The sequence below is a fragment of the Haliaeetus leucocephalus genome, unplaced genomic scaffold, assembly GCF_000737465.1.
Source record: "Haliaeetus leucocephalus isolate CR32 unplaced genomic scaffold, Haliaeetus_leucocephalus-4.0 Scaffold351, whole genome shotgun sequence".
Classification (NCBI taxonomy): Eukaryota; Metazoa; Chordata; class Aves; order Accipitriformes; family Accipitridae; genus Haliaeetus; species Haliaeetus leucocephalus.
This window is the reverse complement of record NW_010972787.1, coordinates 9398930-9426150: the sequence shown is the minus strand read 5'-3', so window position 1 is coordinate 9426150 and position 27221 is coordinate 9398930. Positions and strand designations below refer to the sequence as shown.

The 27221-nt window shown below is 40.6% G+C and overlaps 1 protein-coding gene across 1 annotated transcript in view; it reads left to right on the top strand.

Moving 5' to 3' along the window:
• TRPC4 (transient receptor potential cation channel, subfamily C, member 4) overlaps positions 1–26912 on the top strand; it is a 92189-nt gene extending 65277 nt beyond the window's left edge. The window contains exons 4-10 of the mRNA XM_010572773.1: positions 636–775; positions 8955–9268; positions 11475–11670; positions 13356–13550; positions 20453–20494; positions 22329–22418; positions 25456–26912. Of these exons, the coding sequence (XP_010571075.1) occupies positions 636–775; positions 8955–9268; positions 11475–11670; positions 13356–13550; positions 20453–20494; positions 22329–22418; positions 25456–26172 (1694 nt within the window). The 3' untranslated portion in view covers positions 26173–26912. The remainder of the gene's footprint in view (positions 1–635; positions 776–8954; positions 9269–11474; positions 11671–13355; positions 13551–20452; positions 20495–22328; positions 22419–25455) is intronic.
• Positions 26913–27221: the final 309 nt, after the last annotated feature.

The window sequence follows — 27221 nt, the reverse complement described above, 5'->3', positions numbered from 1 at the left end:
ATGTCAGACAACTTGCAAAATTTCCCACTGGGGTTGAATATTTCTGTATCACTTTGTGTCCAGTGCAATGCATGCTCTGCACACCTGAAAACAGTTTCTATTGCTTCATGTCTCAAAGGAAGGAATCAACAAAAAATATTCTGCTGCAGACACTACTCTTCCCTATGGAAAAGGGAGACTTTAGTTCAGCATTGACAATAATAATAGAAATTCTCTTCCTTATTGTGTGGGTTCCAACTCAAATAAATTAATGTGTTGGATTGACTCTCGCAGTCATATATTTTCCAGTTTGAATTATATTGCAGCAAATACCAAGGACAGAGTTGACAGTGGTGACTGATTTTAAGACCCTCTTTATACCTATTGGGATACGATGGGAAAAGAGATTGAAGAAAGCCAAAGAAATTGCCCTTGTACAAGCAGATGATTTTTTTTAGTTTTGCCTATCAAATTAATTCCAGAAACATTAATGGGAAGATAAAATTTCACCAAACGATGTGTAATTTAGAGCACTGATCCACTTTCCCTTTATAAGTAATGTAAGGAGAATCAATCCATTGTGAGATAAGTGTCTAGAATAGTCACAGCCTTTTTTATTTAATATTCATGCTTAATGAATTATGTTCTATTTACAGGTTTTATCTGGGGTGAAATTAAACAGATGTGGGATGGTGGACTACAGGACTACATTCATGACTGGTGGAACCTCATGGATTTTGTAATGAACTCCTTGTACTTGGCAACAATCTCTTTGAAAATTGTTGCATTTTCAAAGGTAAACTCTTTTTTAAAAAATAAGCAAAATATTTAAGATAAATGAAATTAGGCTTCTTCAAACTTTCTTCTGTATCTGGGGGTTCTCAGTCTTAGCAATGCAAGAGATGTTTGATGTGCTCATTGAATCTTCTGCAGCTATGACAAGAAGCTAGACCGAGATAAGAGCAAACGAAACATTGTGATATATACTTTTTTCTTGTTGGACCTGGCAATCTTTTGTTATTTGAGCCCGAACAGTCATACTGTCATTTTCTTGGGAAAGGAAAATCGCTGGTAATATTTAATAATGTTTTGTGTTAGTCTTTGCCTGTTTTTCAGTAATAAATTATTTCCCCTAAGACAATTTTACGCACCATGCAAAACTTGCGGGTAGGACTACAAGAAAAATATTTACTCAAAATTAGGGGGCTGGGGAGGGGGGGAGGGAGTTAAAGAGTAAGATTTTAATTTTGTTTTTAAAGTAAAGCTGAAGGAGATAAAATGGTCACTTAAAGCTGGTTATGTTCTTTTTCTCATCCTTTTCATGGACTTTTTATGAATAGTTTTATATACCCACTATTTGAAGTATCTTCCAGCAAAACAGCCCTTCTTTCCAAAGCCATGGAACATGTTGCATTTTCTATGTATTCAACATGATCCGTAATATGATAGAAATTCCTCGTAAAACGAAGTATTTTAATCAAAAGGTGGTCTCAAGCACAAGGAAACCACATCTGAAAGGAAATGAAAGCATTTCCTAGCATCTGTCATGGAGCTCTTATCACATCCAGGTAAAGATAACAAGCCCATTTCTACTGGCCGCTGTGATCAGCATTGTATTTATTTCAGCTGTTTCAAGTTCCCTACCACCAGCTACCCTGTATGCATAGGAGAGTCTCTCCTCTGCCAAGATCCTTTTGGCTGGGAAAAGGAGACAGCCGTCAAGTAGCTGGTTGCAGCACCCTCTCCTCAAACCGCAGCTGTTCCCGCTGCAGCCCTGCCGTAAGTGTAGGGGAACATAGGAACCGCTAATTTGTGTCATCTCGTGTCTATTCACAAGGGTCCAAATGTCAGCCCAGCAGGGGCAGGGATGAGCAAAGACCTGTGATCTGTTGACACACCGGCCTCCTCCTGTGACAAAAGGTTTCTGGCTGCAAACCTTGGGAAGTCTTCTCACTCAAAGAAATTTGGAGCTGTTGCCTGAAAGAGCAAGGTGCTCGGAAGTGTGAGGAGAGCTGTCATTTAAAGCTGACGAAATGCATTTTTACACACAAGGATGCCTTATCGTAAAGTGAATGGAAAAGAAATAGTCATTTCACTGTCCCATGTAACAAAGCAAGCAGTTCATTGAAAATGCACATTTCAAAGCATTGGAGATGGCCAGTTATTCACTTAGAATGATATTAATTAGCAGACATTATAATCGTTTCATCTCCCAGACAGCTTCTGCTTACGATAATCAGATTCCAGGGTGACAGTATCTGGGATAATGTGCATCCATTACTCTCCAAATTAGTGCTTGCATGCCAATCCTAATCAACACAGTGCATAAAGCACTATCTTTGGTTCTGCAGCTATTATTTTTTTACTGCATGTGCAATGTTGCACCCAAATACCTTTTTGTTCCTTGAAAGACCCTCAGTTGTGGTAGTCAGTTGAAACACACGATGGTGTAATGAACAGAGTAATACAAGTGTAATTTAATACCCAGCCACATTTCCTTCAAATCCCTACAACAGAGTTCCTCACATCTATGCCACATGAGATTGAGAGGATGCCATATGTAACCAGTACGTTTTGATTAAAGCTTTTATTTTCATTTCCTAAACCTTGCAAGACAAGTTTTTCTAAAATGCAGCTTTTCTGTATTTATTGAATCAAATATATAAGCCCTGTTCTTAGATGTATTCTACCTTCTATGAATCAGCTCAAGCCACCTAAGAAAACATTGTAACCAACTCCCTTGAATGAAATTATGAGTGCCCTCATACTACTCTCCTGTGTCATAAAAGTTCCCAGAGAAAAACATAGTGTTTATGGCCCATTCAAGGCTCTCTGACTGACACAGTAGTTAAGCAGATGATACTATTTACAGCAACTGATGGGATAGTGTAAAATACATGAAAGAGTATAATTTCAGGATGAGGGAACTGCTAAGATAACTCAAAAGTTATTTGTTTCATTGCCAGTATTCAAATAAAATGAGTACATCTCTTTTTTCAAAGGGCTATGTTTTTGCCTCTGACTGTATATCAGCATGTGAGGTCTCTTTAAACTATCCAGTATAGCCACTGAAAACGCTCTCTCCCTGACAAATAATGTCCTTATAAATAGTGTATTGTCACGTGTTTTAAGAGAGTACAAGATGACAGATTTTAATCAACACAGCTGTTTTGATGGAGGGTTATAAACCTAAATAGAAATCGTTGTGCTCCAGGAAAAATGGTTCTTTCTATGTTTTTTGAAGATAATCTATTTTGTACTGATGCGTAAAGTTAGGTGCAGTGCCAACTTATGTGCAGATCCCGCTTGCTTTATCTTAAATATTTGTTAAACCCGAGCATTGGACCTAGTGCTGCTTGTTTCCAATTCTGCTAGGAATCGCATGCAAGTTCATATTACTGATTATGTGTCTCAGCCACTGACATGAAAAGCTAGCAGGGAAACAGAACTCTGAAAAGTAACTAAAAATACATTATTTGTCTCAATATTTACTGGCTTAATGATCACTATGTCAGATCTACTCTGTTTATTAGTAAATAAGGTTATACTTCTCTTCTGCCACCAGTTCTGCAGAAGCTAACATCTTCTTCTTATATGTTTGCATTGTAAAATGGTTTTGATTGATGTTTTACCAGATTCACAGACCAAATGTCCATTTACATATGAGTATTGACCCCCCTCGATCCCTGAAAAATTATAGACTCGATTCCTCAGTGTAATTACTGTTCTACAGCTGTTTGCTAGGCCATCACCCTGCCCTCTATCCTACTGCTGCTCTGAAATTTGTCATAATGAATGCCAAGACTGGGATTTTTTAATTTTAAAATAGGAAGAGTTCACATTTGCATATGACGTTTCAGGAAAGGATTTAAAGTACTTTTCCTGAAATGGATATTATTTCACTTTTCTTTTTGTTATCAGAAACAAGGGGACCAAGGTCCAACAGCCCATTAAACATTCAGGTAGCCTGATCTACATGTCTGTTTGATCTCTCTTGGTGCTTTCATGAAATCTACGGTTCACGACTTTTGTTTTCATGGGAAAACAGTGAACACTCAGCTTTTTTCTCACAAATAGTTCTGTTATTAGATTTGCTTTTTAATTCCTTTGAGTAAGGATCAAGAATTATTAGCTTGCATTCCCTGCATGACATCATACAATCGTCATATATTTGCCTTGAAACTCTACTGTGTATATGCTGCTCAATTTGTTTTCCACTATTCTTAATTTTCCATTGATGTGCCATGTACATTTCCTTCAACCAACAAACCAGTGATGGGTATTAATCACGTTGAATGATGGTTGGCTTTGCTACATGTCAAAAGTTTGTGTTTGCATTCGAAGTGGAGACAGAAATTCAGCAGGGTCACAAAATTATAAAAGTATCAACAGCATGATTTGCAACAAGCTCAGTGTTGCTATATTTGCTCTTACCATTTTCCATTCCCTAGAACAATAAACATTTATTTATTCTATATAGAACAGAAGAACATCAACAAGTATGAGTGAGAGAACAAATAGTTCATTTCTGTGTGTGTTGGGTTGCTTGGTCCTAAAATACAGTTTTTCATTTTTTTCATATTTTCACTGTTTCTGGTTTTAACATGCCTAGTCTTTTCACTCCTTTGCTTTCTTTTCGTTTTCACATGTGAGCTTCTCTGTTGTCCTGGTTCTTCCTTGATATTTCTAGATTTCTTTTCAGTTGTAATCAATAGGGTTTTGTTGTCAGAGCCCTCTTATACTCATTATTTTCTTTATATTATTTGCTGTCTTCTTTCAGCTAGTATATTTCACAGACCATTTCCAGACTTACTTCTCAGACCTTCACCTTTCTCACTATTTTTCAGTCAAGTATTTCCAGTCTTTGAAATCATGTCTCTTTAAAACTAAGTAACAGCCCTCACTCTCTGCTTACAACCGTGAGACCTTTTGCGCTGCATCCACAGATGCAGGAGGCACTTGGGCCCAAGAAAGGCAGCGCCAGTTAAGATGAAGTAACGCAGTTGTGCCTTTGATTGCCCTTTTACAAATGAGAGGTCACTTAATATTTTTCTGACTGTTTTAACACACCAGTTTTGTGTCTCAATACAGAACATCATAGATAAAGTCCTTTCTCCTCACCTTTCTCCTTAACCTCATCTCTTCTAGAAAAGGTGATATTGGATACATCGTGTCAGACTGCAACTATAAGATAGCCTCTCCCCTACCCCAATAATCAGTGAGGAGAAACAGAGAAAGTTAGAGCAGCTCATTTGACCTGTTTGGGATATCTGCTTTCCTACTACTCTAGAAATACCCATTTTCTTTGCTGACTATAAAAGGAGGTGACGGAGAGCACAGATGTGGCTGTCCACACCTGATTGGTTTAACTTGATCCTTGCTCTCATACTATATCGTATGCTATTCTTATTCAGTGTCCTGTAGTTCCATGTTTTTCTCAGAAGAGTATTTCCTTAGATTCCCCACCCCACTCCACTTGTTTAACTTCCTTGGAATCTCCCATTACTTGCCTTCACCTAAAATATGTCTGCAGTTGGACGCTTTTGATTCTCTACCAAAAATTCCATCTCTTTTTAGTTTCAAATATCTTCTTTAATTTTTTTTCATTAATATATTTTCCTTTATTCACCAGCACACCTTGTGTACTTTTCCCTAATCTGAGCATCTACTGCACTGTTCCGCACCTAGTCTTTGCTTGTACTGACAGTTGTTCCTATTTAATAGGTGCAAGTTTTCACATACCAGGGTTGTAAAGTGCCATCAGAATTCACAGTAATATACTGTATAATATGATTCAAAGAAAGACATTATAGAAAACATGCTGAGGAGTTCTCACCTCTCTTTTCTCAATAAACACTGAATTTTTTTTCTTCTTAATTTTCTTCTTGCTTTTATCTCTTAGCTGATATCTCTGGTAACTCAGTTCTGTTTTCTACTGCCTGTTACTTCATCACCAATCTTGAATCAATCAGAATTGGACTGAAGGGCAATAGTGGATGAAGCATCATAGCATCCCTCTTGGAGCTACAGTGTCAAATGCAGTAAGACTTGATTTTACAGCATGATCATTAGGGAGAGGATAGTCTAATGAAGAGAGTACTGACCTGTGACTCCAGCAGGTCTGGATTTAATTCCCTACTCTGTAGAGAACAAATATAACTGGTGGTTGAAATGTAAGGCTGAGTGATTCTTAACTCTTCAATGGACTACTGTTCTCCAGTTTTGCAGTTCTCATACCCAAATCCACAACTCTGTCAGATGCTATGGCTGCTTGTATATGAATAAAAAAAACAATGCCAGGGATTGCTGTCAGGCACTGGGACTGTCTCACCTGCACTACCAGTTGGTTAGAGCAACCCCAGTGTGGTGGGGTCCTGTGCCAACTAGCGCTGCCTGAAACAATGCCCAAACTAGCACTGTCCAAAACAAGTTTGAGTCACAGAATCACAGAATGGCTTGGGTTGAAAGGGACGTATAAAGGTCATCTAGTCCCCCCACCCCCTGCAATGAGCAGGGACATCTTCAACTAGATCAGGTTGCTCAGAGCCCTATTCAACCTGACCTTGAATTTTTCCAGGGATGCGGCATCTACCACCTCTCTGGGCAACCTGTTCCAGTGTTTCACCACCCTCGGTGTAAAAAATTTCTGTCTTATATCTAGTCTGAATCTAACCTCTTTTAGTTTAAAACCATTACCCTTTGTCCTATTGCTACAGGCCCTACTAAAATGTCTGCCCCCATCTTGTAAGCCCCCTTTAAGTACTGGAAGGCTGTTATAAAGTCTCCTTGGAGCCTTCTCTTCTCCAGGCTGAACAACCCCACTCTTTCAGCCTTTCCTCACAGCAGAGGTGTTCCATCCCTCTGACCATTTTTGTGTCCCTCCTCTGGACCTGCTCCAACAGATCCATGTCTTTCCTGTACTGAGGGCTGGATGCAGAACTGCAGGTGGGTCTCACCAGAGTGGAGTAGAGGGGCAGAATCCCCTCCCTTGACCTGCTGGCCACACTTCTTTTGATGCAGCCCAGGATACGGTTGGCTTTCTGGGCTGCGAGTGCATGTTGTCAGCCGATGTCCAGCTTTTCATCCACCAGTATCACCAAGTCCTTCTCGGCAGGGCTGCTCTCAATTCCTTCATCCCCCAGCCTGTATTGATACTGGGGGTTGCCCCAACCCATATGGAGGACCTTGCATGTGGCCTTGTTGAACCTCATGAGGTTCACACAGGCCCACTTCTCGAGCTTGTCCAGGTCCCTCTGATTGGCATCATGTTCTTCAGGCATGTCAACCGCACCTCTCAGCTTGGTGTCGGCTGCAGACTTGCTGAGGGTGCACTCTATCCCACTGTCTGTGTCATTGATGAAGATATTAAACAGCACTGGTCCCAGTATGGACCCCTGAGGGACACCACTTGCCACTGATCTCCAGCTGGACATTGAGCCATTGACCACTGCCCTCTGGATGCGACCATCCAACCAATTCCTCATCCACCGAATAGTCCATCCATCAAATCCATCTCTCTCCAATTTAGAGAGAAGGATGTTGTGGGGGACCGTGTCAAAGGCCTTACAGAAATCCAGATAGATGACAACTGTAGCTCTTCCTTTGTCCACTGATGTCGTCTCTCCATCACAGAAGGCCACAAGGTTGGTCAGGCAAGATCTGCCCTTGATGAAGCCATGCTGGCTGTCTGGAATCAGCTCCCTGTCCTCCATGTGCCTTAGCACAGCTTCTAGGAGGATCCGTTCCATGATCTTCCCAGGCACAGAGGTGAGGCTGACAGGTCGGTAGTTCCCAGGGTCCTCCTTTCTACCCTTTTTAAAAATGGGTGCAATGTTTCCCTTTTTCCAGTCACTGGGGACTTCACCTGCCTGCCATGACTTTTTGAATATTGTGGAGAGTGTCTTGGCAACTACATCAGCCAATTCCCTCAGGACTCTGGGATGCATCCCATCAGGTCCCATAGACTTACGTATGTTCATGTTCCTCAGGTGGTCTTGAACCACTGTGAGAGCAGTCACTTTCTTTGGAGGGTGAGTGTGGTGTGGAAATGTGATGCCTGCTTATATTGTTTCATTTGGCCCTAGTGACACAGAAGAGGTCCTTTCCTTACTACTAAGGGCATGCTCAGCAGCTCTGAAGGATGCATCTGGGTGGCCTAGAGTAGGTAAATACAGACCGTACCATAGTCCCCTTTTGAAATATTCTTCATATTATATTATCCCATCAGTTTAGAGTGCTTCATAGCATAGATTCTGTCCTCTGATATGTTCTGTGAAACAGATTAATGAAACCATATAAATAATAATGAGTCTGCCACAGTAGTTAAGCCTCAGTTCAAAGTAACATCTTTCATCTTCAAGAAATTTTTTGGTAGAGCTGGAACAGTAAAGAGTCACAATTCCAGGGATCAGACTCTTTGATAATGAGACACACAAGCAGTTTTCCATGGTTCATTAATAAACAGCTTTTCATCATTGGTCCAGTGTTAGTGATTAAGTGATATACTTACACCTTGATTAAATGTTTTCTTCCAACTTCCCAAAGTTCTTGCGGGTTTTTGTACATCATTGTAATATCTGCACTGTTCTCCAAAGAAATAATTTACCTTATTTTACAGCTGAAAGTTTCTATAATTCTAAAAGCCCAGGTGTTCAAAAACTGTTCCTTTTACTCTCAGTCAGAATTGTTAGACTTGCTTTTGCTGCTGTGAAAATTATAACCAAATGCAAAACACAGGCAAAAAACTTGAAAGCGTAGACCATCCTGCAGATAAAAATGAAAGACAAGTTTATGGGTACTGCCCATTTTCTGTTTTGCTAAAATAAAAAATTCTCCTGAAGACGTGTTGCTTTCCAAAAAAATGTTTAGTTTTATTGTGCTATCTGCAAATTAATTGAACAGCTTATAAAGAAACTGACATACTTGTTTATGCATAAAAATAGAGGAATAATTTCTTCCCTTCTGCTTGTTTCCAGTATAGTGGGTTAGTTCCACGGGAGAGCTGGGACATGTGGCATCCAACCCTGGTGGCTGAGGCCCTGTTTGCAATCGCAAACATCTTTAGCTCCCTACGCTTGATCTCATTATTCACTGCAAATTCTCACCTGGGACCTCTGCAGATATCTCTAGGAAGAATGTTGCTCGACATTTTGAAGTTTCTCTTCATATATTGCCTTGTGCTGCTAGCTTTCGCAAATGGATTGAACCAGCTGTACTTCTACTATGAGACAGACGAACTTGGCAACTGCAAAGGAATACGATGTGAAAAGCAGAATAACGCATTTTCAACGTGAGTGGCTGATCTATTTCTATTGTCCCCTTCTGCCCCCAATATTTTAATCACTTAGACGTTGTTTACAGGGAAGAGGCTGTCTGTCTTCTGTTGGCATTGCAGCGGTGTCCTGACAGTTACATCTAAAGTTACCCTAATAAAAAAATAAACATTAACATTGCATGACTCTGTAATAATATTCATCCCATACCACAATGAAGTCTGTACAATTGGAGATATCTCAAAAGATAAAAAGATAAAGTAAAGAGGAGGGGGAGATTATATGAGATTAGAAAGTACATATTTAGAATTAAGGGAAGAAGGGTCACCAGATCAGAGCTTGCTTATCCAGGCAGCTGTCATTCTGCATTTCTTCCATGACTGCTTGTGGGCATTAAATAAGTTTGGTGTTCTGAAACATGAAGATTCATTGTAAATGTGATAAACTGAGGCAGGAAAAAACATTCGGTCCAGGCTTCTACTGACCCTGAGTCTACTCCACACAATCAAATACTGTATTCCAATTTCTGTTTCAAAGTTTATTTATTTTTCTTTCACTTAAAAATCAATTTTACTTCACTCTGTTCTGTAGTTCATCTATAGCACCAAACCACTACCAAATTAATACTGCTTCTCTACCAGTCTGAATCAAACTCCTGCTATAAATACCTGTTCCCTTTTACCTTCTAGGAATCATATCTAGGCTGTTTTGAAAAGATATTTATTACCAATGGCTTCCTTCTCCACGTAAATAACTATAATAACAGCACCTTTTATATCATCTTAATCAAGTAACTTTGCTCAGGCACAGCGTATTTATCTTGCATATTAATAACCTCTTATGCAGGTCTAAACTTTGTATGATCTAAACAGAAAAGCACAGGGAAATTTTTCAGAGCTGAACATTGAGAGAAGCAACATTATTCATCTGGGAAATAGTTGGGACCACTGGTACTAGTGCCAGAAGATAGTGTCAAGGCAAACTGCAATGCCTTATGAGCCTTTTCTGCAACTGTGAGCGGGGGAGAATAGTGGTTGTTCAGTTTGTGCTCAGACCAGTACACACCATACAAGAGACTCCCGAGCGGTACTTTATTGCAGGAGCAGGGATTCAGGACCTGGAGTTTCTCTAAGTAAAAGCGTACTGCCCTCTCGGGTGTCTCTGCAGGACAGCACTGGACTGGGTTGCACGACAGTTACGCTTCACGGTGGGAAAGGGGCTGAAGGGTGAAGTTTTGCCCAGTTCTGGACAGCGGGTCCCAGCGTGCAGAACCGCCCCGGGGTGGTGGAAGTCCCAGCAGTTCGGCAGCCTCCCTGCTCTGGGTGCAGAGGGGAGAGCGCTGGTGGCCCGCGCGTCCCATCTGGGTAACGGGCTTCTGGTGTCAGGGCCAAGGAGCAGGAGGGAGGCGATGGGAAGACTCACTCCAATGCACCTCAAGATATGGGACCAGACAAGCAGAAAATTTTGCTCCAAACTTTTGGGCCCATGCTTATGGCACTGTACGGTAGCTGAACATGGTACAAAAGGGAAATTATGTCAAGCTATCTAGTCGCAGAGGACTTTTTTAAAGTTGGTTATTGTTATTTAGCTTCCTAGCTGTTGTCCCAAACTTTTCTAAGGGAATATCTTATAATTTAGTTATAAAAGCACAAGTTTCATTTGAGAGTGGCATGTTTGTCTTTTTAATGTCTTCATTCTTTGCAAAACAAAACATATGCTAATGATGATAATGTCTTTCTAATTATACACTCCTTTTATCTCAGTGGCTCTCAACACAAATGAGAAATTGCATAAACTGACAACACCAAGTAGGTATGAAGATACCATAATTGTTTTAACATCTTGGCGAAACAATAATTGAGCTACTTTTGGCTCCTTCTTCTACCCTCTGCAGTCAAGGCAATGGGTCAAAATATTTAAAAAAGAAGGTGTCCAAAATAAGTTCTCTAAAACTATATTTATCCCTCAGAAGTTAGAACAAAATCAGCCTTTTACTCGCAGACTTATTTATAGATTCAGTGTTGTATATCTAGAGGCTCAGATTTGAAACATTAAGCCATTGTTTCCCTAGAAAGATACTGCATATATGTTGCTTATATTGTGATAAGTATTGTTCATCTCAATCAAGTCAAGGACTTCTGTGTGTTTGGGGAAAAACTGAACCATCTGAAAAGTGCATATATTGTTATCATACAGCTATTCCTTTCTGGTTTTGTTTTTCAGATTATTTGAAACACTGCAGTCATTATTCTGGTCTATATTTGGACTCATCAATCTCTATGTGACCAATGTGAAAGCAAGGCATGAATTTACTGAATTTGTTGGGGCCACCATGTTTGGTACCTATAATGTAATCTCTCTGGTTGTTCTACTCAACATGCTAATAGCCATGATGAATAATTCTTACCAACTTATTGCTGTAAGTTGTTTCTTATTCTTAGATCATTTATAATATATACCTTCTCTCTGTTCCTACATCCCATTTTTCTGGCAGTAAATCTTTCTTACAGACAGGATAGTGGGACAAATTCTCTGATTCTTTTGCACTGTTCTGGAAGGACACAGAAACCAGACCCCAGCTGGACTGGGCAGAAGGGAATTCCCCCACAGCTCTCAATGGGGAATGGGTGGCCCTGCTGCAGAAGCCAGCTCGTGGGCTGGGAAGGGTGTCCTGAAGCTGCTGGCAAGTGACGGGGGCTCCAGCCCAGCCCAAGCTGCGCTGTGCAGCACCTCTCCTGAGAAAGAGACTCCGCCAAAGTTTGTTCTGTCTCTGCTTTATTTCTAATACATTATATTTATTAACCTTTAAAAGGCTGTTGCTTTTGGATTTTTTGTATAGCGTGAATGTACAGTTAAAAGAAATTGGATGTCCATGTTTCATGGACAGTTTTGGACCCATTAGCAATTCAAACAAAAGGTCATGAATTCTCATTCAGCAGTGTCCTGTCTTCTCCTTCAATGAAAACTGTCTTTATCCTTATTAGAGTTACTGGCTTATTTTTATTTCTCAGCTGTCTATTAAGGAGACTAATGAAAATAAACACTGATTCATCATATGATAATTAAAATATGATCATGCAGAAAGCAAACAAATAAAAGAAACCTTCACAGTCTTAAGGTTTTAAAATGTGCCTTTTTTCTAATCTGGAAATTACAAGTTTTTCCACAAGAGAAATACTGACTACATGTGTTTATATAATGCTAGTTGGCAAAGTCTGGTACACAATATCACAACACAATAGCATTCTTCAAAACTCAGACTGCAGGTAGAATACTTTTCCTACTACAACTTCTAAGTTACTGTTTTGATTACTGTGTATCTGGCAAAATATTAAAGACTAGGTCTAGACCTGTAGTTTAAGTTCTTGGCTACTATGTTTGTTGTCCAAATCTAATATTAGCAATTTAAACTTCTTGTTCAGCTTCTAGGATTTAGCAATCTTTCCATAGACTTTAGTTTTGATTTTTTTCAAAATTTTCAAAATTAAACAATATTATATAGAATCCAAAAGAAATAAAATTTCTAATAAAAATTAAAAAAAATAAAAACCCCACAACCTGTTCCAGTATATAATTCTGAAGTAGGAGGAAAAAAAGATACTCAACTCAACAGTTTTTTGTAGCCTCGTGATTTGTTGGATAACCTATTTGTGAATTTCTGGGGCTGGCAATTGCTAAGAGAGTGCATGAGACTTACAGACTTGTTGAAGCTGCTACACAGCAGAGTAATTAGGGTGATCTATGTGGAATAATGATGAGCTGCTGTTGTAATAAAACATCTCTTCCAGAAATGTAGCATTTTTCTGCTTGTAATTATCCTTTGTTGTTTGAGACTTCTAATCATTTAAAAGCCTGTAGCAAGGAAAGAAAGGTTGAAGGTGGATATATACTGTACATAACTAACATCTCTTTACTGAAGTAAACCAGCTTAGCTTTGCTTTGTGTTAAAGACCTTCTGTCTAAAGAATGTGCCAGCATTTTAACAAGAAAATTCATTAGTATTTCAGGGTTGTTCTAGTTTTAGGTTTTTAGATTTTTGTAGAGTTTGTTTCACCTCCTTAATTACAGCAGCATCTGTGCTGGTGTTGTGTTTCTTGTGTGCAGGATCATGCAGACATTGAGTGGAAGTTTGCTCGAACAAAACTCTGGATGAGTTACTTTGAAGAAGGAGGAACTCTGCCTACTCCTTTTAATGTCATACCAAGCCCAAAGTCTCTGTGGTATCTGGTCAAATGGTTATGGAGACACCTTTGCAAGAAAAAAATTAGGAGAAAGCCTGAAAGTTTTGGAACAATAGGGGTAAGTTCTGTGTTTTACTCTGGCTGTAGTCCTCCTCTTTGCTATATAGATGAGTCTTTCTCAGCCTTACAGAGCATCCAAACTGCCAAATAATGTGCATATGAGTAGAGAATAATTCTAACAGAGAACGTTTATTTTTTACTTTCACGTCAGTGTATTTGACTGAAGAGAAAGCATCATCGTATTCCTGTGCAATGACAATATGAACCATGACTGTTCCTCATCTACAGATAAGGCAAGAAAGATTAAAAGCAATACAAATATGAGAGATCAAATGTGTATACTTGTCTGCCAATCCCAGACATGTGGCTGATGATCTCTAGCTCAAGTGTCACAGTTCAAGTATCATTGACATATCATGAATCACAGACTTGTATATGAAGTATTCATCATGCGATATTCTCTGTCTCTCTGTCTCTCTCTCTCTCCATGTAATCGAATGGGTTTACCATAAAAGCAGTCTTACCAAAAGCTGTTCCATTTTGAAAACATTTTGAAAGGTAACAGCATTTACTTGGAATTGCTTACTTGAATTTACAGGTAGAGTTATTTCAGAATCACATTGGTACCCTATTCTAATAGTGCTGATTAGCAGTGAAATTGCTAAAAAAAAGAGAGGAAAAGACACACAAGGGGAGCAAGAGTAGTCCTGCATCTGGATTCAGCAGATGCCTGTGTAATATCTCAGCCACAGACTTTCTCTGGTAGCTGCAGCAGGTAAAGCAGTTTTGAATTTGTCCCTCCTAGCTTTATCCAGTTGAGATACTGCAGTCAGCAGCACAGTTTTTCTATATTGTCAGAGGAAATATCCAGGCAACAACCTAACCCACCAACAACTAAATATTTCTAGTTATGTTTTCTGCATTTCCCATAGCGAGCAAACCAGAACCTCAGTAACTAGACTGCTTTTAGCCAATTCCAACGTAAAGAAAACTATTGTGGGTAAAATGTGGATAATGGCACTGTCCCTATAGGATAGGGATTTGGCGAATATAAATGTTTTCAAGTCTGTTAGGTACTCCAATAGCAAAGCATTAAGTGAGAGTACGAGCGTATCATGTGTGGGTAAGGGGAAGAAGAAAGGGTTACAGTCCTCATGCTGTTGACCCTGGTAGCAAAACTTCCATTCATTTCAAAGAAGCCAGGGGTTACGATACAGTTCTTTGCTGGACCATTACTCCATTGACCTTTTCTTTGTATTTCTTCCCAGTGTCTTGAGAAGTGAGTAATAAGGATAGGCTTTTCCTACGTATTCTCACTGTCATATCCCGGCATTCAGTTTAATCACCAGATATACTTGGAGGAACAAGTTCACAGGGGTGTACAGGAGTATGATAAAGAGGAAGAGTGACATATAAAACTAATTCACAATTCCTAAGCTGATGAATTGATTTTGTCCTCTTTGTGGAAAGCTTCTAATCAGGCTTAACCAGTTGACATTGTGAAAGCAATGCTTAGCTGTCATACTTGTGGATAGGAAAGAAAGGAGGATGACATTGAAACAAACCCGTAATAGACTACAAGAAAGAAACACTGGAAAAAAAAAGCATTAAAATTAGTATTAGAAAAGCAGTAAAGAGAGACAGTGATTCAGCTAGAAATAAAAATAAAAGACATGAACTAGCATGAATGGTGAAGAATTTCAGGAATAAAACATCACTGTGTAACCTGGCAAGGGAAAGAAGTAAATGCAGAGACCAACAGGAGGAAAAACTGTGAGATTTTTGTTAGAAAGAGAATATCAAGGAAGTGGTGCACTTGCGTGTGTGGGAGAGTGGGCAATGCTTCTAGGCATTTGTTAAACATTTGGTAGGGATGATTAGCTAGCATAAACTGATTGAGTGATATTAAAATTAGTGGAGTGATGCCAGCGTATAGCAGCTGAGGATCTGGGGTTGGTTAACACAATATGCCTGTTGGACTGAGAGAGATCCAGAATACCCTTATACATCCCAGCAAAACCTTCAGGACAGTATTTTCTGTCAGACTTCCCATCCATGATAAGGGATATTTTTTCCCTCTCAAATGGCAGCTCTGGGAGTAAACTCATTCCTGGCTCTGTGGAACAATAAAGTAAGAAACAGGGTGCTCTCAGCCCCCTGCTGAATGGCGTGGTGAGGAAGGGGGCTCAGAAAGGTCACCCTCTGGTTCCTGCACCTACCTCCTGCTGGGGTACATAAATACCACCTTCTAGAAATTAGCAGCTTGAGCTTTGGAAAACTGGTGCAGCAAAGGGTCAAAGGGCAGGGAGCCTATACACAGAGATGGTTGGGAATTTTTCCAGACAGAATTTTCTTTTTTTTAGTGAAAAAAATACAAAATCCTTAAACCCCAAACTTCTTCATTAATATATACCAGTTTCAAAGAAGCTTTTGTTGAGAAAAACTTTTCAGCTTCAGGATGAACTTTCTGTTTGGAGAGAGAAGGAGCAGGTGCCAAGTAAAGCAAATAGCTTGGGCTAAGGGAGACCCAGGTTCATTTCTATTCTCCAGTGGATATTTAATTATTTACCCCAAGCAGAACAGCTCTGACAGGAGAGATTTCCATCTCAAAATCATTAAGAACTTGGAGGGGAAATGTACTCTCTTGGGAGAACAGAAAAGAAGGAGCTGAACCCAGCTACCTTATGATTTGAATGTGAACCACTAATTACTGAACTGTTTGGGAGCAGAGGATATAGGTGAGGGAGAAATGTAGGGCATTTTTGGTTAATTTCTGTTGAGTAAATTAAAAAAAAAATAATGATGAAAATGGAAATCCCAAAGTCTGTGAGACAATAGGACCATATCCATCGCTAGTTTACGCTACAGAATAAGTACTTAGCTGCAAGTATAGCTGAAACCCCTCTGAAGCAGGGGGCTCATGGCAACAAGACTTCCAGCTGCCTGGAAAAAGTGAATGGCTGTGTCTGACCAGGGAGTCATGTCAGTCGACACATCTGGACATCTCATAAAACTACAAAGTTCTTCAGCTAGCTCCTCAGCTCTAACAGAAGACCCATTAGGGCTATCTGAATTTGGAACGTTTTGCAATTTCTAGGCCCAGTTATGCACCCAAGCTCCAAAAAGGGCTAAGATGTGGGTATGCACTATGCGCTCTGATTTCCACATTAAGAAAATCTGTCCGTACCCGTCAGAGTGTGAGAGCCACTATTCACTCCAGTGGTCAGGTCTACACACAGTTTGGGTAGATGCAAACCAGATGCTGTTAACTGGATTTTCCCCAAGAGGTTAAGTCATTGGAGAATGAATGGGCATACCTAGGTGATCTCATAGTTTGTCCTGGGGCAATTCGCTGCTTTCTGGTTTTGAAAAACTTATTCCCATCACCCACAGCTCAGCCTTGGGTTCCCAGAACTTTTTCAGTTGTCCCAACAAACTGCATCACAAATTAAATTTAGAACCTCTACCCTTTCAACCAAAGGGAAATGAAGAGTTTTCTCTGGCTTTTGTTTGGGGATCTCAGATGATGGTTCTCTGACTCCAGCTCACTGGAATCTCCTCTGTAATAACTTTGGCCTCAGAGCTACAAGATACTTCTTTTCATTGAGTCCTGCATTATGAACTCTGATTCCTTCCCTATGACCAGTACTGGGAAAATAACCCTAGTATAGACTCAGTTTCAGGCTCATTTTCTTACATTGGCTATATGGATGCCATGTTCTCTGTGAGGCAGAACTCAGATTTCAAAACATTTTGTTCTGCAACCTCTAAATGCTAACTTTCCTATTAGGAAGCCCTAATTAGCAGTGACGTACTATGGTGTTTCCCAGTAGAAGAATCAGTAGTGTGCATCCAAAGGCTGAGTCAGTGCTAGAGGATACAAAACAGATGATAGACATAACGGAGCTGGCTTGTTAAAGCCAGCATTTTTCAAGGATCAGGCATGATACCTGCATAAGAAACCTTAGTACCAAAAAGCCAGGATTCATGAGCTAGGAATGAATCAAGGATGTATTAAATGTGTCACCAAAACACCACTGTATACATATATACATGTGTATATATATATATATATATACATATACATGCACACTTGAAAGTTCATTATATGCAGGCAGAACTCATAAAGAAAGGGTTCAGAGTCAGTATAGTTTACGGCAGACATGCTAGGGAAACTATTTATATGAAGCTTTTCTTATGGGTACAGAATTAAAGCTATGCATTTATTTCACATTTCACTGTAAAATAAAGCAGAGCAGACAGCAACTGCAGAAAGTATTCTGCGAGAAAAGAATCAGCATTTGTTTTATTTATAGGAGTTATTAGCTTTACCTGAACTGAAGTGCGTTTCAGTTACACCTTAAAGTGTTTTTCCCTTTACCTGTGAGTCAGATCTATTGTTGAGAGCTTTCTTAGCCACGGACTCCCTTAGTGCTTTCTCAGCAGCAATGGAACATCTCCATCGTGTGGTCAACTGCGAAAAATCAGATTTTTTTTTTCTAAAAACCAGCTAAAGACGGGTGGTGCGAGGGTCTCAGCCGTCCCACGGCTGCCTTGCCCCCTCCGGCCCCGGCGGTGGGCAGGCTTGCCCATCCCTCCACCCTTAAACGCAAGGAATCGCTGTCTTCTCTCTGGATGAGGCATAGATACAGCAACAACATCGGGAAAAACACTGAAGACAAGATGGTTATGTATAAAACCCTACACCACAGTGGCTGTTCAGAGTGATTAGGAAATAATGCTATTCACCTTTCTATTTTTTTTTTTGCCAAGCCCAACCACACAGGTACTGCCACCCTCAAATGAATTACAAACAAGAAATCAACCCTAAAGTGTAAACTGATTCCAAGTACAGGGAAATTGTTAATCATAAATTGCCAATTAGTTTCAGATAAAAGGAGATGACAAAATACCTTACTGTGCCTGCCTCATTATGCAACTGAGGTCAATTTTAACAAGTCCCTTGGATGTCCTTTTATCGTCTTCTAAGATGCTGTTAAGTGTTCTGTTTTGTAGAAATACAATCAGTGCTCAGACACCTTCTTTTCTTGCCAGCAGCAGGTACAAAAACCAAAGTTAAAATTGTAAGTCTTTCACTAGTCAGGGATAATTAAAGGTAGAGAATATGGAGATGTGACTCAGTATGCTATTGAGGACAACACGAATTCAAGGACTAAGTAATTCAGGCCTTTTTTTCCCCCATCTTCTTGTGGACAGCCCTTAGATACAGCAGTATAATCTAATGCAACGCTTGCTTGAAGCCTGTACCATGCTTTCATCCTACCACACTTCTTTTTGCTGTTCCTCTTCAGAGTTACTACCCCTCTTACACTCCCTCATTATCAACGCCAAACTCTGCATTGCAAGCTCAGTTTCTATCTCCCATACCCCTCTCTGTGACCAAGTGTTATGGGTTTGTGTGGTGCAAGGGTTTTTTGGTAGCGGGGAGGGACGGCAGGGACGGCTCTTGTGAGAAGCTGCTCGAAGCTCCCCCGGCTCGGAGCCGGACCCACCGCTGGCCCAGGCTGAGCCCGTCAGTGACGGCGGTAGCGCCTCTGGGAGAGCAGATTTCAGAAGGGGAACCGGTAGTGAGTGGGGGATTGGAATGTGAGAGGAACCCCTCTGCGGATACCGAGGTCAGGGAAGGAGGAGGAGGAGGAGGAGGTTGATGCCCCCGCAGCCCACGGTGAGGCGGCAGGCTGCCCCCCAGCCCATGCAGGAGAGCGGGTGTTAAAGAATTTTCAAACGTGGATTTCTCTAGGTTTGCTTTATTAACAACTCGGAGTTGGGCCACCACCGCAGTGAATGGCAACCTTCCAAGAATTTCCCAATCTTATATACCTTTTTACCACCCATTGTCCCAGTCCAAAGTCTTTGTAATTTTCCAGTCAATCTCTGTTCCCATGTCATTACCATTCATCATCTTATCTCATCAATTCTCGTGTCCTGGTTCTTCTGAAGTAAGTGGTCGTAGGCAGAAGGTCTTTGGTCACCACAATCACTTATCTTCTTGCACATCAAAGATCACCTTTGAATTTCTGAAAATCACTCAGGCTATTCTATTAGTTTTTCTTGTTCTAAAGTTAATCACTTACTCCCATGTCTTAGATCTAAGATGTATGATCCTCCTTCTGTTGATTCAGCTCGACTGGGTTTCAAGCCAGCCACGGAGGGGGAGACACATAGGACAAATAAGCAGCTTATGCATATTGTTTTATAAGCACCTGCATTCTATTAATCATATCTAAACCAATTTCTAATCATTAGTTATATGTCTAATATGAATAGTCTTAGAAACAATAAGGCTTAAGGCCTAGTTCCTTTTACAGCGGGGGAGCGGAGACCCCCACAGATGGCCGTGAGTCCCTGGGACAGCTGAGCGCCTGCGTGGTGCTTTGTTACCGGCTGGGCTTAAACCACCACACCAAGTGTTTTTAACAGGGAACTAAGCAGGAAATTTTCCTTTAATATGGTTTTATAATGCAGGTTTGGGTTAGCTCTATCTTAAAAGACACATTAGGAGCCGTATCGAGTGTCTTGCTACCACCATGCTTATATCAAGCTTTTCTCAATTCAGTAAAATTCACTTCAGTCTCTGCAAGCGAGTGACATGATCACATTGTTCCCCTTCTATCTCAGATCAGTGACTTCGGGGCTCTGCAAGGAGAGACCTGGCTGCCCCACCACATCCATCCCAATGCTGTAATAGCAGCATATTGATGAAAAGGTAGAAAATCCATTTTGCCTTCCCAGTAACACCATTCTTCCTTCTGTAAAGCTAATGACAGGCTTTGCTCCAACACTGCCATTTTTCAACAGATTTTGAACCATGTCTCTCAGCTTGCTAGATACCACACCTTGCACAGACCTGCTGTTTTTCTATGCTGTAAGTATTTTACTACCAAAGAGGGATTAATGGTTTTTTGTTCTGTTCTTTTCTTTTCCTTTCCTTTTTTTCAGAGGCGTGCAGCTGACAATCTGAGAAGACATCATCAATACCAGGTACAGGCCCATGTTTATTTTGAGGGCAATTATTTTTCTATGCCTCCAAAAAGTCTTCATGAGTGGAAAAAAAATAAGTATTTAATGAGAAAGCAGAAAAAAACCCCAAACAACCCCCCAAAAACCCCACAAAATGCATACTTATTTCATCCTCAGCAAATAAGCATAGTATTTTTGGTGTTCAAACAACAGCATTTGAGAAGTAGGGTTGTCTACTTTTGGGGTGCAAAATGATATTTCCTAGAGCAATAATATCCTAACCAGTATTTTGCCCACTGTAACATGGATTGCCTTTAAAAAAGCAAACAAATAGTCCCACCTCCCTGCTGAGATTCATCAGGATCATATATACAGCTCACTGTCATGTTCCATCAGAACCTGCTCTCCATCTGTCTGGCTCTGGTCCCCCAAAGACAAGTTTCTGTCCCTTAATAACCCCTCTGTCTAGATCCCCTGTAAGCTGTTCTTCTTTTCCATCCTTCCTGCTTCAGCCTCTGATTTTTTGAGATTATTGTAGCACAAGGAATAATTTTCAGATTTATTTTCAATTTTTGTTGTGTTAAAAGGGCTGCAAGTTAAACGAGATGTGGGCTGTACACTTGCAGGTTTGGTAATTAATTGCTTCCATATGGGAAATGACTAGGTAAACTAGGGCTTTTCCAACCTGAAAGGGAGACAGCTGTGGGAAGTACGACAGGGATCTATAAAATCATGGGGAAGGTGAACACAGAGCAGCTGTTTACCATCTAGCCACAAACTGAATACCAGACACGTACTACACCGCATTAGTAAGGCTGTAGGCAGCACTTTGAGGGAAGTGATTATTCTCCTCCAGCCCACACTTTCAAGACTGTATCTGGAGCAGTGTGTCCTGTTTTGGGCCCCCCACTACAAGAGAGATGTTAACAAACTGGAAGGAATCCAACAAAGGGCCACCAAGATGGTTAGAGGGCTGACATAAAAGGAGAAGCTCGGATTTCAGCCTGGAGTAGGTTAAGGCGAATCTAATTGCTGTCTTCAGTAACATAGTGGGTGGTTAGAGAGAAAAAGGAGCCAGATTTTTCTTGGAAGTGCACAGCAAATAACAGGAGTCGATGGACACAAGTTGCAGGAAGGGAAATTCTGTAAGGAAAATCATCACAATGAGGGCAGTAAAGAATTGGAAAAAAAATTGCTCAGGGAGCCTGCAGCATCTTCACCCTTGGAGATATTCAGCACTTGACTGGACGTGGCCCTGAGCTGGATCAGACAGCTTCCAGGCATCTCTTGCAACCTAAATAAATTTAGGATTCTTAGAAGTAGAAGGCAACAATGGAAACTATCAGAGAGCAGGTTAAAAATAAAAAAAATCCCAAATGGAGTCTTATTCCAGCTATACTGTGGAATTCATTGGCAGAGGATTTGTGGATGCTGAAAGTTTACATGAGTTCAAAACACATAGGAAAACCTGTCACAGCCCATTAAACCTAGAGCTATCATTTCTGATTCAGAAAGTCTCTGAATCTCACATCGCAGGAGGCTTGGGAGAGTATAGCTGGAAATAACATTATACAACCGAACTAGACTTGCACTACTCATGAGGCATCAGCAACTGCTCACTGTCAGACTGCATGTTACTGGCATGAGACATACCTTTGATCAAATCCAATGCAGCCCTTCTCAGGATAATTAGTATCAGCACTTTCCATTGAAGAGCAGAACAAATTTTAAAACAGATCTAAGGTTTGTACATTTTTTGTCGTGTTCCTAAGCACAAAGAAATCCAGACAGGCCCAGTGAGTGTAGGTTTAGTAACTAATACCAAGGAAGCTAACAGAGTATTTCATATTTTTAGGAAGTTATGAGAAATCTGGTTAAGAGATACGTTGCAGCAATGATCAGAGATGCCAAAACTGAGGAAGGACTGACAGAAGAAAATTTTAAGGTATGCATTTATTTATATGTTTATAGGTGTTTTATTAAGATATTATAAGACTGTGAAGCATATTTCTCACAATCCTCAGTTGTTCAGGTAGCATATAACTTGCTTCCTAGAGTAATGTCTGTGTCCTGATGAAACACACACAGATAGTACTGTACATGGACTCCAGCAAGTCTCCTTCTTTCTTTAGCTGGAGCAATAATCAGTTTTATCAGCTGGTTTGAATTGTGCCCATGTAAGGGGACACCAAAGTGGGACTAAGTGCATGTAACAACATATTTACTAAAGCAAGATGCAAACAGTTTCAGCACCTTAGGAAATAGAATTTTTCTGCTATAGAGTGCTGTTGTGCACTTACTTGTAACGGAACACCTTTTATATGATTTAAAAGATGGAAAACTTAAATAAGCAGTCAAACATTAAAATTCTTTGACACAGATAAAGTGAACAGGGCCATCTATATCACAACACTCACATCCATCACTGTATATTTCTAGCATCAAACATTTTTGTTACTGTTGGCACCTCAAACTCCAAACATTCAAAATGACATTCATCTGCCTCAGCTTACAAAGATACAGCCGGAGCCTGAGCTAATTGCTTCATTATTGCTTCATTCAGATCATCTTGAGTGCCATCATGTGGCACATACAGGACAACCAGGTGATCAGGCCCAGTCAATGTGGGTTCATGAAAGGCAGGTCCTGCCTGACCAACCTGATCTGCTTCCGTGATAAGGTGACCCACTTAGTGGATGAGGGAAAGGCTGTGGATGTTTACCAGGACTTTAGTAAAGCCTTTTGACACCGTTTCCTACAGCATTCTCCTGGAGAAACTGGCTGCTCATGGCTCGGATGTGTGTACTCTTCACTGGGTAAAAAACCAGCTGGATGGCCGGGCCCAAAGAGTTGTGGTGAATGGAGATAAATCCAGTTGGCAGCCAGTCACAAGTGGTGTTCCCCAGGGCTCGGTATTGGGGCCAGTTCTGTTTAATATCTTTATCCATGATCTGGACGAGGGGATTGAGTGCACCCTCAGCAAGATTGCAGACAACACTGAGTTGGGTGGGAGTGTTGATCTGCTTGAAGGTAGGAAGGCTCTACAGAGGGATCTGGACAGGCTGGATAGATGGTGTTGTGGTTTAACCCCAGCCAGCAACTAAGCACCACGCAGCTGCTCACTCACTCCTCTCCCCTCCGCCCCCAGTGGGATGGGGGAGAAAATCGGGAAAAGAAGCAAAACTCGTGGGTTGAGATAAGAACGGTTTAATACAACAGAATAGAAGAAACTAATAGTGATACTGATAACACTAATAAAATGACAACAGTAATAATAAAACGATTGGAATATACAAATGATGCACAGTGCTATTGCTCACCATCCACAGATTGATGCCCAGTTAGTCCTGAAGCAGCGATCCCCCCGCCCCCACTCCCACCAGTTTATATACTGGACATGACATCACATGGTATGGAATACCCCTTTGGCTAGTTTGGGTCAGCTGCCCTGGCTCTGTCCCGTGCCAACTTCTTGTGCCCCTCCAGCTTTCTCACTGGCTGGGCATGAGAAGCTGAAAAATCCTTGACTTTAGACTAAACACTACTTAGCAACAACTGCAAACATCAGTGTTATCAACATTCTTCTCATACTGAACTCAAAACACAGCACTGTACCAGCTACTAGGAAGACAATTAACTCTATCCCAGCTGAAACCAGGACGGTATCCACCCCTTATTCTCTACCATTGACGTCATGCTCAGTTCCTATACCTTCAGCTACATCCCAGTCAATCATCATCACCTTTTCCATCCCTTTGAGATGGGCCAAGGCCAACTGTATGAGGTTCAACAAGGCCAAGTGACGGGTCCTGCACTTGGGTCACAACAACCCCGTGCAGTGCTACAGGCTTGGGGAAGAGCGGCTGGAAAGCTGTCCAACAGAAAAGAACCTGGGGGTGTTGGCCAACAGCCGGCTGAATATGAAGCTAGGCAACGAAGCTGGTGAGGGGCCTGGAGCACGAATCTTATGAGGGGCGGCTGAGGGAACTGGGGCTGTTTAGTCTGGAGAAAAGGAGGCTGAGGGGAGACCTTATCGCTCTCTACAACCACCTGAAAGGAGGGTGTAGTGAGGTGGGGGTCAGTCTCCTCTCCCAAGTAACAAGTGATAGGATGAGAGGAGACAGCCTCGAGTTGTGCCAGGAGATGTTTAGATTGGATATTACGAAAAACTTCTTCACCGAAAGGGTTATCAAGCATTGGGACAGGCTGCTCCGGGCAGTGGTTGAGTCACCATCCCTGGAGGTTTTAAAAGACGTGTAGGTGTGATGTTTAGCGACATGGTTTAGTGGTGGACTTGGCAATGTTGGGTTTACAGTTGGACTCAATGATCTTAAAGGTCTTTTCCAACCCAAATGATTCTATGATTATGCCTTTAGAGAAAATGAGGAGAAATAGGGACCTCCTGAAGGCCAGGTGCCTTCTCCTAGACAGGCCTTTAAGAGACAGAGGTTGCACTGGCTGAGAGCAGCCTCCAATGATTATCTCTGACTTAGCTGCTAGCAGACAAACATTTAGTGGAAATGCACGAAGTCCTACCTGCGCTGCTACTCACAGGGAAGCGTGCACACATGTGTATGCCTTGTGCATGCATGTGTCCCCATGTGTGTTTGTCAGGGATGATGTTAAGAGCTGATCAAAATGCTGTTGTCATGATGGGATAATACTGTCTAGCAGATTGGCTGTAGGTCTTCAAGTTGTCCATGCTCCTTCCTCCACCACTGTTAGTGATTTCTATGAATAGTCTAGGCTAAGGTACATTTACTCTGACGTTTCCTCTGATAAAATTGCTAATCACTTTTCTGTCTCACCTGGAAGATCCATTAGACAGTCTGCAAAGCACCTTTAAGATGCCAGGTATTATCCAGATGGTGAAGTTTATTACTGATCCCTAGCAACAGCCTTTTTTTTTCTTTTTTTTTAATTACAAGAGGAAAAGTCAAATTAGCTTTCACGTTCTGATGTTTCATCTTCCTAATTTTTAGGAGTTAAAACAAGATATTTCCAGCTTTCGTTTTGAAGTCCTGGGTTTGTTAAAAGGAAGCAAGCTGTCGAATTTGCAGACCGAAAAGATGAACAAAGATGCTGCCTCTCTGTCAGAAAATGAAGAAAATAGTGAGAGTGAAGGAAACAAGAAAGGAAAGAAAAAGACCTTCAGCCTTTTTGACATAACAACGATGATTCACCCAAGATCAGCCACTATTGCCTCTGAAGCACATAATGTGAGCAACGGCTCAGCAATGATGGTGTCAGAGTCCACTAAGGAGAAACAAAAGCGTGTGAATTTTGTAACAGACATAAAAAATTTTGGGTTATTTCATAGACGATCAAAAACAAATTCTGTGGAGCAGAGTACAAATAAAATATACACTGTTTCTGAAGAAGTGTCCCGTCAACAGGCAGAAGAACAATGTGAGAAAACTGCTGAACTGGAAGAGGGAGAACTGACCATGAACTGTGAATTAAACATCCAAAGTCCTGATGAAAAGTGTGTGTTAGCTGAGTCACAAAATAACAGTGACTCTTCGGATTCACAAGAAGAGGGAAGTATTTGTGCTTCAGAAACAGAGAAAATGGAGTTAGAGAACTCAGAATCCGCCACACCGCAGGATCAGCTGGACAAGGAGTTGGACATTTGCATTGACTGCGATGGGAAACAGGAAACAATTGATCAGGGTGATTATGTGATAACAAGATTGTGATGCTTACAGGAGGAAGCGTTCACAAATATATATATTTTGCATAGTGCTTTTGGGGGGGAATGTTTTAAGAATTACATTAGCAAATGCAGAATTACACTTTATAGTACTCAACTGTGGCACATGATCTTGTAACATAGTAGTCAAGAGAAAGATAATACAGGGACCTTCTGTTTTGTAGCCTGCTTTAGCTTTCACGATTTGTTTTACATTTTTTAATAAATGGAAGCATCTTGTATTCTTGTACTGTTGCAATAACCCACAGAAACTTTTTAGCTATCTTTTTCAATTACAACAAATGCAATTTCTCTCATATGATAGTTGACTCCTATGATAAATATTTTTCTATGCAAATAAAAAGTAGCTTAAGAGACTTGTAAGCCTTTATTTAACTTTGTAGTTTCTTAAAAGATTCTGGGCACCATAATAATCATAAATGGCTCTTGTCAGCATAATTCATGTCAAGCTATTAGAATAATTTATTTAAATTGCTAGAAACTTGATTTGTTTCAAAAGCTATACAGGATCACAAGATAAAGTATATTCTTTTATTTATTGAAGGAATATGAATACCTGTAAATTATGAAAGATCAGTCTATTTGATTATTTAATTACAGCTTCTCCCTCCCAGCGAGGATTATCACTGTCCTGATGCCATTGTTAGAAAAGCATTTGCAGGATTTGGAGACTGTAAAAAAATGTTTTTTACAGTAAAAGAAATATCTGTGGCTTGCAAAAAAGCTGATGACGGATTACTCCCCAGAAATCTGTAATCACAACAGCTACTGCTTCTTCAACCATTCATTTTTCCAGACATGGACAACCTATGCACTTTAATATTCAACTGCTTATTAGCTTTTGCCTTCACAATACACTCCTGTTTCCTAAGAGAAAGATACTTCAGGAATAAACAAACATAAAATGATCCCCTGAGTACTTGGAAAAATATGGCAATTTGTTGAGAAGGTTTTAAAGGCAAGCCTTAAGAGAGTTTCTTTGACAATTTCAGAGTTTGGGGGAACCTGTTTGGAGGTTTTATAAAAAATACTTAG